The sequence below is a fragment of the Procambarus clarkii genome, chromosome 60, assembly GCF_040958095.1.
Source record: "Procambarus clarkii isolate CNS0578487 chromosome 60, FALCON_Pclarkii_2.0, whole genome shotgun sequence".
Classification (NCBI taxonomy): Eukaryota; Metazoa; Arthropoda; class Malacostraca; order Decapoda; family Cambaridae; genus Procambarus; species Procambarus clarkii.
In genome coordinates this window covers 22,891,376-22,905,974 of record NC_091209.1, presented here as the reverse complement: position 1 = coordinate 22,905,974, position 14,599 = coordinate 22,891,376, and the positions used below count along the sequence as shown (strand labels likewise).

General features: G+C 45.4%; 1 protein-coding gene across 1 annotated transcript in view; it reads left to right on the top strand.

Moving 5' to 3' along the window:
- LOC123767004 (protein CEPU-1) overlaps positions 1-13,228 on the top strand; it is a 419,527-nt gene extending 406,299 nt beyond the window's left edge. Inside the window, exon 6 of the mRNA XM_069307342.1 lies at positions 12,057-13,228. Coding sequence (XP_069163443.1) covers positions 12,057-12,160 — 104 coding nt within the window. The 3' untranslated portion in view covers positions 12,161-13,228. The remainder of the gene's footprint in view (positions 1-12,056) is intronic.
- Positions 13,229-14,599: the final 1,371 nt, after the last annotated feature.

Sequence of the window (14,599 nt, the reverse complement as noted above, 5' to 3'; positions counted from 1 at the left end):
GGAAGGGGTCAGGATATGGATTTGGGATGGGAAGGGGGGAAGGAATGGTGCCCAACCACTTGTGGACGGTTGGGGATTGAACGCCGATCTGCATGAAGCCGAAGCTCTACCGTCCAGCCCAAGTGGTTGGGAAAGGGGGAAAAAGATCGCAGAGGAAATGAGGGTTAGGGACACGCAACTCACCTCCGGATGTAATCCAAGTCTCTACCGAAACTAAGAGAGACATTTTGTTGACAAGTCTGAAAATCTGTAGGGGAGTCCGTGAGTACTGTGGAGGTCCGTGAGTACTGTGGAAGTCCGTGACTACTGTGGAGGTCCGTGACTACTGTGGAGGTCCGTGACTACTGTGTGGATGTCCGTGACTACTGTGTGGATGTCCGTGACTACTGTGGAGGTCCGTGACTACTGTGTGGATGTCCGTGACTACTGTGGAGGTCCGTGACTACTGTGTGGAGGTCCATGACTACTGTGTGGATGTCCGTGACTACTGTGGAGGTCCGTGACTACTGTGGAGGTCCGTGACTACTGTGGAGGTCCATGACTACTGTGGAGGTCCGTGACTACTGTGGAGGTCCGTGACTACTGTGGAGGTCCGTGACTACTGTGTGGAGGTCCGTGACTACTGTGTGGAGGTCCGTGACTACTGTGGAGGTCCGTGACTACTGTGTGGATGTCCGTGACTACTGTGGAGGTCCGTGACTACTGTGTGGAGGTCCGTGACTACTGTGTGGAGGTCCGTGACTACTGTGGAGGTCCGTGACTACTGTGTGGAGGTCCGTGACTACTGTGTGGAGGTCCGTGACTACTGTGTGGAGGTCCATGACTACTGTGTGGATGTCCGTGACTACTGTGTGGATGTCCGTGACTACTGTGGAGGTCCATGACTACTGTGTGGATGTCCGTGACTACTGTGGAGGTCCGTGACTACTGTGTGGAGGTCCATGACTACTGTGTGGATGTCCGTGACTACTGTGGAGGTCCGTGACTACTGTGGAGGTCCGTGGCTACTGTGTGGAGGGCCGTGACTACTGTGGAGGTCCAAGACTACTGTGTGGAGGGCCGTGACTACTGTGGAGGTCCGTGACTACTGTGGAGGTCCGTGACTACTGTGTGGAGGTCCGAGACCACAGGTCACGGACTGTACGTGATGACAGGGGCCAGGTGGGGCTCTGGCAGTGAGGACGGCACTGGTGTTAGTAGTGTATTATTAGACAAAAGAGGAACATGTACGCATTAGGGAGGTCCAGTAAAATGTGTATTGCCATGATCAATAAAATAGACCACAGTAATAGACGACATATAGCACTATTTGACTTTGAATTATATAGAAGACTAATTTAATCTCCTCCCCCACTCCCGCCCCCCCCACCCCCCACTCCCACCCCCACTCCCACCCCCCCACTCCCACCCCCGCCTCCCAAAAAAAGAGATGTAGGAGAGAAGCCATTGACAGCTTACAGATGAACAGGGGGCAGTTTTTATTTCCGAGCTACAGCAACGTGCTGGAGACCACTGCACCAGTGTATTGTGTAGGACTAAGCTTCCACACAGATTGTACTCATTCACCTTACACCCTTCACACACACACACACACACACACACACACACACACACACACACACACACACACACACACATACACACATTCTCTCAATGTTTGCTGATGATGCAAAAATTATGAGGAGAATTGAAACAGAGGATGATAGTAGGAGGCTACAAGATGACCTAGTCAGACTGAATGAATGGTCCAACAAATGGCTGCTAAAGTTCAACCCGAGTAAATGCAAAGTTATGAAACTAAGCAGTGGAAACAGGAGGCCAGACACTGGATACAGAACAGGAGTTGAAGTACTTAATGAAACGGACAGAGAGAAAGATCTGGGAGTTGATATTACACCAAACCTGTCCCCTGAAGCCCACATAAAAAGAATTACATCTGCGGCATACGCGAGGCTGGCTAACATCAGAACAGCCTTCAGGAACCTGTGTAAGGAATCGTTCAGAATCTTGTACACCACATATGTAAGACCAATCCTGCAATATGAGGTCCCAGCATGGAGCCCGTACCTTGTCAAGCACAAGACGAAGCTGGAAAAAGTTCAAAGATATGCCACTAGACTAGTCCCAGAACTAAGAGGCATGAGTTACGAGGAAAGGCTGCGGGAAATACACCTTACGACACTAGAAGACAGAAGAATAAGGGGAGACATGATCACTACCTACAAAATCCTCAGGGGAATCGACCGGGTAGACAAGGATAAACTATTCAACACTAGTGGTACGCGAACACGGGGACACAGGTGGAAACTGAGTACCCACATGAGCCACAGGGACGTTAGAAAGAACATTTTCAGTGTCAGAGTAGTTAACAGGTGGAATGCATTAGGCAGTGATGTGGTGGAGGCTGACTCCATACACAGTTTCAAATGTAGATATAACAGTGCCCAGTAGGCTCAGGAATCTGTACACCAGTTGATTGACCGTTGAAAGGCGGGACCAAAGAGCCTGAGCTCAACCCCCGCAAGCACAAATAGGTGAATACAAATAGATGAGTACACACACACACACACACACACACACACACACACACACACACACACACACACACACACACGTGGTTCCCGCACATGGGTGTAAGTTGTTGATAAGAACACTCGTAAATATTTTATATTCAGGGCCTCGGCCGCCCGGAATGCGTCCTCTTGGCCGTCCTCCTGAGACAAGGCTGCTGGGAGGGAGAGAGTGGGAGGGAGGGAGGGAGAGAGTGGGAGGGAGTGGGAGGGAGAGTGGGAGGGAGGGAGGGAGAGAGTGGGAGGGAGGGAGGGCGAGCAAGGGGGCTTCTGGCGAAATAGTGGAATAACTTGCACTCGTATTATTGCCTGAAATGAGTGCGGTCACTTAATGTTTTCATTGATGTACTTGTGCTTAGGTTCTTTGGTCGTGCCTCTCAACTGTCAATCAACTGGAAGTGTGTTTTCCTATTGCTCTATGTGAAAGGTTAGTTAGTCTCTCTCCCCCTCTCTCTCTCCCCCTCTCTCTCTCTCCCCCTCTCCCCCTCTCTCTCTGCTTGCGAAGAAGTAATATTCTCATCATCAGGGGACAAAGTGTATGAACTACAAGACAAGGTGTCATAAGGAACGACTAAATAGTGTAAAATACACAATGTACCTTGGCTAGAAATACCTTCCACTCCCTTTTATACATTAAATAATAATATATAAATATTATATATATATATATATATATATATATATATATATATATATATATATATATATATATATATATATATATATATATATATATATATATATATATATATGTTGTTAAATATGACCGAAAAGTTAACATTAATAATTCTAACACGAATTTTCTCTATATTTCTTACGTTTCTTTTCACAGTCGATGGTAATTGAAAAATCAATTCTCCAAAATTAATTTTTATTTCTAGTCGGACGCGACGCCTGAACACGTTTCGTAATAACTTATTACATTTTCAAAGACTTTAGTTTACACACACAACTGTAACCTGTAAACACGCAAATTCGTCTATACTTATACTCGCATTATATTCGTGGGTGAGGTGATATGGTACAACAGTTTTGGGTGAGGTGAATAAACTTGTGACAAATACAAGACAAAACACGAAACTATGGGTATTAATTGGATAAGAGAATATAAGAATGGAAGTAACTACACAGGGCCTATTGGCCTATACTTCCTCTTGATGCTTCTATATTGGTTTGGAGTCTTGAAGTGGGTAGAATATAGTTGTGCATTAATTAATGCACAACTATATTCTACCCACTTCAAGACTGTGGACTTGAACAAGATTCTACCCACTTCAAGACTTCAAGTACACGAGTTGCAATGTGCTCCTGGCGGTCCGGGTTCGAGTCCCTTCTGGGGTGTGGAGTTTTTAGTTGCATATATGCTTGGAGACCATTCAAGTTTGCTCGCATTTGTGTTGCTCACGTAACCCCACAAAAATGAGGTGATTTGATGAAATAGCTATGCCCATGATTACTATCAACGTGCCGTCGGGGCGGTGGTTCAAATAGTCTCGGCTATCACCGCCTTTTGTACGGTCACTGATGGTCGAGTGGTTTAAGGCACTGTGTACACCAGTTGCAATATGCTCCTGGCGGTCCGAGTTCGAATCACTGGACCTACGACGAAGCTTTTGTGGATTTTGCGACGCCTCGTCGTAGGCCCAGGGGTGTTTTCAATTTTTGTCCCGACGGTCGGTCAATGGCATAGGGAGTGTTTTCATTTGTTCATATTGTTTATCAACTGCTCCCTTCAATCATATAAAATTTCTCAAAATGGTAGAATTAAAAGGCCCACTCCTAGTGCATGCCATTTCGCTCAAGGGGATTAAACGGCCGCCTACAGTCATCCCTAAATTTCATCACCTCAGTGACCCTTCACATGCATTGCTATTGGATATCTTGTATGCTTCTCTACAAAGGCCGCCTTCAATTTTGTTTATTATATACAATATGCGGTCTTGACTAGAAGAATGATCTTTTGAAAATGGAGAAACAATAAGAAAATGGGTTTGAATATGCTATTACCGAAAACAGTCTTATTATGGGAAGATTATGGATGACGTTATTGTTCATTAGGCTCGACGGAAGGGATCCGTCGAGCCTAATGTTAATTAGGCTCGAAGGATTTATGTTAATCCCATTAACATAAATATCGAAAATGGGAATAAATATAAAAATGGGTTTAAATACGCCATGGAAAACGGACTTGGACGCCAGCGAAGCTTCACTAAGGTAACTAAAAACACCTACGCCATAACGGATCCCTCGAAAAAAGCAAAAGGGATCCGCTATTACACACAGAAATCACACTAACGTGATGCATCAAATGAACAAATCCACAAGGGCCGTGATCCTCGTCACGGCCCTTGTAGATCCGTTATGGCATAACTTATACTACTGATGAGGGGCTTTCTCAGACCCTCTACGAAGCATCATACAAAAACTAAGCACACAAAATGACATTATTCTTTCTGAACGATTCTCAGCCCTTCGATCGACGCTTCTTGATGACTTGCTTCACTGTGTGACTCCCAACACGACCGTAATTCCAAGGAATTTCTAGAGTTCCAATACGGATACTCGAGCATCAATTGTGCATGTGCAACCCATAATAACCTCAAGGAAGTGAATGGCTAAATATGTGGTGTAGTTAACATAGACGCGCCCGTTGTGATCAGCAGCTGTCATGAGAACAATGCTGAGTACCAGGGATGAGTACCAGGGATGAGTACCAGGGATGAGTACCAGGGATGAGTACCAAGGATGAATACAAAGGATGAGTATCAAGGGTGAGTTAGGCTGGCCATCAGTCCTCACTCTCTACCTGTCCAGGTGGTGATGAGTCCATACCACACGGGTCACGTGACAAATGCGACACAATATTATGACAACCAACAGTACAAACTTGAACGTTTCAGACAACCACACACACATATCCCACCCGAGGGTCACGAACCACAGGCACGAAGAAGCTCCGGGAATGAACATGACGGTGTTGCAGCTTCTGCAATCTGCAACTTGAAGTCAGGAGGTGGTGGAGGATAGTGATGGAGTACACAGTCTGGGTGATGAGTAGGGGAATGTTTCACAGTTGTCCCCTCGCTGCCTCAACGCTCATCTCAATCTGTCCTCTTAAAAATAACTTCGCTTTTGGCCGTTGTCCAGTATGGCTAAATTTGGATGTAATTTAAAGATGAAAAATAATGAAAATAAATTAGGGATTTTTTTTTCAACAACAGTAAGTTAAGGGTCTTCTGATAAGTTAGGTGGGCAGGAAATTCTCATAAAGTTTCAAAACGTTATGAAAACGTTAATTGAAAGTTTCCTCTTCTAACCTTACCGAGTTGGCTGGACGACTCAAACAGAAAACGGGACAGTGCATCACTTTTGTGAGCCCACGCTCTTCCTCACTTCCTACTTTTAACCTGAACCCTATTTTGGTTTCATGGCAATAACGAAGCAGTGGTAATGCTCGTTGCGTTATGTGATGTAACCAAGCCCCTAGACCACGTTACTTCTATCCTGGCCAGAAGCCTGCTCAGGCTACCTTGGGTTGTTAACGAGTCTTCAGCATCTGCGACTCTCTTTATACAAATCAAGCAAACTATAGCATCTTCATTGCATTTCCTCTGATTGGTTCCTTGCTGTAATCTATCCTATGTCACCAGTGGAGAGTTTGCTGGGGTTAACTGCCACGGTCACTTAGTTTCTGAACCCCCTCACTCTCTTCCCATTGGTCACCAGTTCCTTCCCCCGTCCCATCCCAAATCCTTATCCTGACCCCTTCCAAGTGCTATATAGTCGTAATGGCTTGACACTTTCCTGCACGGGAGACATCTCCCGTCCACGAGGCTAACCATAACTCGTGCTTCTTGCCCCGCTCCTGTGCCAGGTAAGTTACGGGCTCACCATAGCCCGTGCTACTTGGAACTTGTTCCAAGTAGCTGAATCTATAACAACAACAACAACACTTTCCTCTGATAGTTCGCTTCCATTCTTCCCTTTTGAGTAATCCAAAATGGCGGCATTTCTTATGACTATCACAAAGGTTTTCTACACCTCATACCTCTGTCTACCTCTCCAACCCGTCCTCCTAATAGCACGTCGTATTTTGACGTATACTCTGCCTAAGGCTGTCATACTAGAAAAATGGAAACGGATCGTGAAATTTACATACTGTCCCGTTTTCTGTCCGTGTGTCCTCTGGTAGGTTAGGTTAAGGGACTTTAGTACGACCGTTTCTTGACGTTGGGGATGCTGGCGAGACCTCGCAGCGTACGTTGGCCTTGGCACAATATCTAGTATCTAGGTGATGACAGCTAATTAACGAACGCACAACTTGATTGGGGGTACCAGTTACGGGTTATTCATGCCCGTGCCATCTTTTGGGTGACTTAATCTTAATCAATCAATCAATCTGATTGGGGGGGTCCAGGCTGAATTCGCATTCCTGCTGTTGCTGCTGCATGCACTCGTATTGCAAGGTGTGCACGCTCAGCATCTTCATCTTGGGTGTGCAAGTGCAGCCAAGACGTCCTACAATTCTCACACACAACTTGTACTTAAAAAATGAAAAAACTAGCACTCAATTATAATAGTGAGTTTAGACTCCAAGGAGTGCCGGACCAACCGGGCTGTGGTGGGTATGTGGGCCTGCGGGCCGCTCCAAGCAACAGCCTGGTGGACCAAGCTCTCACAAGTCAAGCCTGGCCTCGGGCCGGGCTTGGGGAGTAGAACAACTCCCAGAACCCCATCAACCAGGTATCAACCAGGTATCAACCAGACACTCACTATTATAATTGCCTCACGTCATCTCTCCTCAAACATCCAAAACTCACTTTGGATGTGGAGGAATGAACTCATTGATGAAGACTCATCAATGAGTTTGTTGTGAGTAAACAATATACTCGCTCCAATCTCTCATTAGCTTAATGGCAAAACTCATTAGCACTAATTACGAGGCTATAAACTTTTCCCTACACACAGAAAACACACTAACGTGATGCATCAAATGAACAAATCCACAAGGCAGTGTCTGGGATGCTCCCGGACGCAGGTTCGAATCCTCGTCACGGCCCTTGTGGATTTGTTCAAACTTTTCCCTAATTACCCGTAACATTCCTTCCATCCTTCCAACCTACTGGAGGACGGTGAGGTGCAGTCCAATAATATAAGTAATCGAGAAGTGATTAATAATTTACGGGTTATTCATGCCCGTGCCACCTCTTGGGTGACTTAATCTTCATCAATCAATCAATCAATCAATCGATTAATAATCAGTATAATTTCAACAGGAATACAGTTAACTACACACAGTCGCTTGGGAGTTACCACACACCGTCGACATCAAGAATGTACAGTTCCAACCGACCCCCAAGATGCTTCAGCTTCGACACAGCAGACTACGACCGCATCGAGTTTAGACACTCACCATTCCCCATCGAGCCGCCATAGACGCTCTCCGCATCGAGCTCCGCGACTTGGCTACACTCAGCTCTCTACTCTGCTCCAAGCTCCGTCTAAACATTTACGACACTGCCATCAACCGAGTGCCGTAACCAAGACTACTAAATAAATAATAAAAACCCCCTAAACACTGTGTATCTAATCTACCCAACAACGTAACATAATCGTAGGTTACAAGTTACTTCGGACTTGGTTTTCGTAGAGGTGCAGAAAACTGTCGACGTGGGAATGTTTGTCTACACCTCCAGTGGTGAACACTTCTCACACCACCGCTGGTGTCACTTCTTGGTGTGTCATGTGTCATGCCCTTTTGACACACCTGGAACACCAGAGTCGGGCACTTGGTGATGTAGACTGTCCCCTTCTGTGTCTCACCCTCCCCCTAGAGCGGGGGGGACGAAGACGTGTCTCACCCACCCCGTAAGGAGAGGATGGAAGCCTTGCCCCTGCCATGTCTAGTGGTTCTGGCCCTTTGAAGTGCCGGTTCTAGCCGCCTCTGGGGTATCGAACCATAATATTGCCAGGATCTCTGTGCTGGCTATAGCCAGTCCTAACCTAACCTACACTATCTGAGAGGAGCCCCATCGAGCCTCCACACCGCCTGTCTAATCCCTGTCCGGCCAACTTGATCCATCTAAATCCTGTCTAACCCAGACACAGTTCCTGTCCAACACCCCCCCCCCCTCTCCCCCACCCGTCAAATACCGTAATGTCTACTTTAATGTATAAGATTGACCATTCCACGGTGCATATTTAATTTACTTCGTGTAGTCTCAAGTCGGGCGTAATAGACACAAGATGGAAGATAAATACAGGACAAAAAAAAATAAGAAAGCTGTGGACATAGCGAAGAGGGAGAGAGTGAGAGAGAGAGAGGGAGAGAGTGAGAGAGAGAGTGAGAGAGAGAGAGAGAGAGAGAGAGAGAGAGAGAGAGAGAGAGAGAGAGAGAGAGAGAGAGAGAGAGAGAGAGAGAGAGAGAGAGAGAGAGAGAGTGTGTGTGTCGAACCCCTAGCTGGTTCGACCGACATATCTACCTGGACTCCAAAACTGTACCGTACGTATTTAAGCTATTAATAGTATACCTATTTGGCAAACCAGAGGGCCAGGAGCAGCTGACCAGGAGCTGTATATCGCGTCTTACTGCTCCCTGTGTAGCTACCAGAGGTAGAGAGGCTAAGAGGTTGATGTTAAGAGGCAAGTTATTCCATACTTTAATGACGTGACCACCAGGTGACTGCCAGTCTCATCACCAACTATATTCTACCCAGAATAATAACAATACCCATTTATATATTACCACTCCTACCCATTCCCATATCTTTAATCATGTGACTCCTCAACCTGTATATTCCATACCCTAACATACCCCAACTCATCCTATCTGAATGTAACCAACCCACACTAACCTTACCTATCACAACACCGCACAATGAACCCTATGCACATTTCCAGGCAATGTGAACTCCACAACTCTCCCGCAGGTACACAGAGAGTTGTTGTTGTTGTTGTCTTATCTATGTACCAAGATCATTAGGACAAACAGTCCCCAAGTGGGCATAGACGACATTCATGAGCAAGTTGGATTTTTTATTTTTTTATTTATTTTATTATTTTTATTTTATTGTATTTTTTTTTGCACTTGCATTAACTGGGTTCTCTGGTTGGTGTCGTCAGGGGTTTATGCTACAATCAGTAATTTCTTTCCTGGCTATTTCCTCCAATATGTTCAGCCGGAAAAGTAGTTCCTGAAGAATATTTGAACAGGAAAGACAGATAATGTATTGTTGGGCCTTTGGTTCGAGGTACCATTGGCAGCTCACCAGGCTTTTAATTTCTTCGACATATACGTCGAGTATTCATTAGTGACTGCTAGAACCTGGCAGTCTACCGAGGTTAAACAGTTTACAAGCATGAAAACTTCCCAGTCAACTGTTGTTCTTGTTATAAACAGCCTCCTTGTGCTTCGGAGCTCATTAACTGTTTAATAATTGTAAACAAAGCCGCCAAAGATTGAGAAAAGATGTACAGGTTCGTAAGTGCTTGAGTAACTTTTTCTTGAATCTGGCCCCAGGTTCCTGGTGGAGGGGCGGGTGAGAGCCCAGCTCACATGGGGCTCCACCACACTCCGCTTGTACTTATTAGGCCACTCTTACTGCTGCTAGTCTTTCTCTTATGCTTCCCTTTTATGATGCCCGTGTCACCTCTTGCGTGGTGGCAAGAGGGCACTCTGAGGCCAGAGGCCACAGAGGAGTGGCAAGAGGCCACCTCTTCCATGGCTTAATCTTCATCAACCTGCTAGCATTACGGCACATTCCTATGTTTGTTGCTGTTATTGTGTTAGTGCTGACTGCAGTGTGAGAGCCACTATTCCTCTCAGAGACTGTTACATCTAGGAAGAGTAGCTTACCTTCACGCTCCTTCTTGTAAGTCACACTTACCCAAGTTTGGACTCTCCAGCAGCAGGTTGTTGTTGTTGTTGTTTTAAATTCAGCTACTTGTAACAATAAGTTCCAAGTAGCACGGACTATGGCGACCCCGTAGAGTACCAGGTGAAATCCAGACTTTTGGCCATTAACCATCTCATCAAACTTTTTTACCTTTGTTTTCAACTTGGCGGTAGAATTCCTAGCGATCCTTTGTAATGAGGTTTAGTTTCTCAATATATTCATCTTTGAAGATGATGTATATTGGTGAGTTATCACCTATTCACTTACGTTAATCAGTTGGGATAGCGGACTCGTGGACCATCCCCTTGTAATCTCCAATCATGTCGCCGCTAACTCTCCCCTTTACTACAGATTGTCAATTAAGTTTTCCTAATTTTTCTTCATGTGGATTAATTCTAATTCCTGGGGATTAACTTTGTCACTCTTCACTGAACGTGTCCAAGTGATTTTGTGTCCATTCTTTAATACGGCGACCAAAATTGAACTGCATAATGTACATGGGGGCCCTAATAAGAGTAAGATATGGCATGAGGGAGGAGGATAGGAAGGAAAAAGGATCAATCTGGTTGTTTTGGGTATGTGGGCCTGCAGGTCGCTCCAAGCAACAGCCTGTTGGACAAAGTTATCACAAGTCGAGCCTGGCCTCAAGCCGGGCTCGGGGAAGTAGAAAAACTCCCAGAAACCTCATCGGGTATGTTTCAGATAGTCCAGGCTGGATCCTTGAACTAACAGTTCGATACTGCAGGCATAGTCAGTACACACACACAGACACACACAGACACACACACACACACACACACACACACACACACACAGACACACACACACACACACACACACACACACACACACACACACACACACACACACACACACAGGGGCCTGGTGGATAGCGCGCAGGACTCGTAATTCTGTGGAGCGGGTTCGATTCCCACACCAGGCAGAGACGAATGGGCAAAGTTTCTTTCACCCTGAATGCCCCTGTTACCTAGCAGTAAATAGGTACCTGGGAGTTAGTCAGCTGTCACGGGCTACTTCCTGGGGTGTGTGTATGTGTGTGGTGTGGTGTGGAGAAAAAAAAATAAAAAAAAGTAGTTAGTAAAACAGTTGAGAGGCGGGACCAAAGAGCCAGAGCTCAACCCCCACAAGCACAAGGTGAGTACCTCGGGGCGCACACAAGAAGGTCTCTCCAGCAGCAGGAGTCTGGAGCATGAACTATGGATAATGTCCGCTGGTCTTCATGCATTGTCCGTCTTGTGCATTATCGCGATTTATGGTTAAGAATTCATTAGCATAAAGTTTTATTCTTCATTACAGTGTTATATATGAGCCAGAGGGGAGGAGTGCGCGCCTCGACCTGCGGCCAGCCACAGTCACACGCTGAGAGCCGGACGTGTCCACGTCATATAACCTCTTCTAATCAAGAATTTAAGAAATATGTCAATAATTCTTATTTTTACAGATAGAGAACAAAGAGCAACTGAGCGCCAGCCTCAAAAACCTTGGCATTGGCCTCTTGATTCCATATTGTTCTTGCAGAATTATTCTTTTTTAAGATGTATAATTTACGACCGTCATTTGTTCCTTCCAGACGAGGAGCCGCGGGCGATGCACCACGACCGGGCGCCCTCCAGCAGCCACCAGAGCCTGGCGCTGCTGGTGCTGGCGCTCCTCCTCCCTCACAGCCTCAGATGATGACAGATGGCCTCCCTCCCCGCCTCCTTCACCACTACCACAGTCTTACTGCCGTATCAGCTGTCATAACGCTGCCACCACACCAATGGCTACTGGCCCTACCACCAGCAGCAGTGGCATAAGAGGAAGGCAAGAGGTACTGGCACTAGAGGAGGAAGCTCTTGTGGGGACGACCATGCTCGTGCAAGAGGAGGCAGAGGCGGCCCCTAGCTCACAGGCTCACAGGATAGGCCATGATGACAAGGCCTACTCACAGACAGGAGTGATTGATCAGATTTGGACAGACAGCCGTTCTGTAGAAGGGCCGGAGATGTGAAGTGCTGAGAAATTAAGAATCCAAGAAGTGCGTTCTTATCTGTCTCTCCGTATCAATAACCTGACCGTTCACAAGTGGTTGGGCACCATTCCTTTCCCCCGTCCCATCCCAAATCCTTATCCTTGATCCCTTCCAAGTACTATATAGTCGTAATGGCTTGGCGATTTCTCCTGACAGTTTCCTTCCCTTCCGTATCGATAAATGTTCTTTAACTCAATGACACAATAGACAGGACTTAAGGCTTGTCAAAAGATTAGACGCTTCAAGGCCATTGGTGTAATACTGTCACCTGTCTCCAGTCTCGTATGACTGATGCGTACATGAGCCTGTATCTCTCCTGTACTGCCAAAGACCACATAAGAATATGTATATAAATATATATATAACTGAAAACTCACACCCCAGAAGTGACTCGAACCCATACTGCCAGAAGCAATGCATCTAATGTACAGGATCCCTTAACCACTCGACCAACACGACCGGACAAAAGAGGATGGTAGCCGAGGCTAATTCCCCATCCCCCCCCGCCGGCACTCTGTTGGTAATCTTGGGGATGGTATTTTATCAAATCACCTCATTCTTTGGGACACACGTGAGGAACACAAATGCGAACAATCCGGTCTCCAGGCATAGTTTTCAGTTGCATATATGCCTGGAGACCGTTCAGGCTTGTTCGCATATAAATATATATATATATGTGTGTGTGTGTGTGTGTGTGTGTGTGTGTGTGTGTGTGTGTGTGTGTGTGTGTGTGTAAATCACGAAAATTAACACGTGATGAAAGTCAGACCACGAAGGAAGAACTGAAACAGGAATTTCGTTAAGTACTTTCGCATTTAGTAATAAAGATCTTCACCCTTCTGTATGATAAAGTTCATACATTTTCACCCTTCTGAAGATGTATTATTAAATATGAATGTACATAAGGATATTTCTGTTTCAATTCTTCCTTCGTGGTCTGACACACTGATGGTAGCCGAGGCTATTTGCCCATCAGCATTATATTATATTGTCCGGTTGTGATGGTCAAGTGGATTAAGCTGTCCTGTACATACCAGTTGCATTGCTCCTGGCAGCATGGGTTCGAGTCACTTCTGGGGTGTGAGTTTTTCAGTTGTATATAGTCCTGGGGACCATTCAGGTTTGTTCGCATTTGTGTTCCTCACGTGTGCCCCAAAGAATGTGATATGATAAAATACTATGCCCAAGATTACCATCAGAATGCTGGCGGGATGATGGGGAATTAGCCTCAGCTACCATCATCTTTTGTCCGGTCGTGTTATTCAAGTGGTTAAGGTGTCTTGTACACCAGTTGCAGAGTACTCCGGGCAGTATGGGTCGAGTCACTTCTGGGGTGTGAGTTTTCAGTTGCATATATGCCTGGGGACCATTCAGACTTGTTCGCATTTGTGTTTCTCACGTGTGCCCCAAAGAAGGAGGTGATTTGATAAAATACTATGCTCAAGATTACCATCAGAGTGCCGGCGGGAGGATGAGAAATTAGCCTCGGCTACCATCATCTTTTGTCCAGTCGTGTTGGTCGAGTGGTTAAGGTGTCCTGTACACCAGTTGCAGAGTGCTCCTGGCAGTATGGGTTACAGTCACTTCTGGGGTGTGAGTTTTTAGTATATATATATATATATATATATATATATATATATATATATATATATATATATATATATATATATATATATATATATATATATATATATATATATATATGTCGTACCTAGTAGCCAGAACTCACTTCTCGGCCTACTATGCAATGCCCGATTTGCCTAATAAGCCAAGTTTTCCTGAATAAATATTTTTTATCTAATTTTTTTCTTATAAAATGATAAAGCTACCCATTTCATTATGTATGAGGTCAATTCTTTTTATTGGAGTTAAAATTAACGTAGATATATGACCGAACCTAAGCAACCCTACCTAACCTAACCTAACCTATCTTTATAGGTTAGGTTAGGTTAGGTAGCCAAAAAAGTTAGGTTAGGTTAGGTTAGGTAGGTTAGGTAGTCGAAAAACAATTAGTTCATGAAAACTTGGCTTATTAGGCAAATCGGGCCTTGCATAGTAGGCTTAGAAGTGCGTTCTGGCTACTAGGTACGACATATATATAT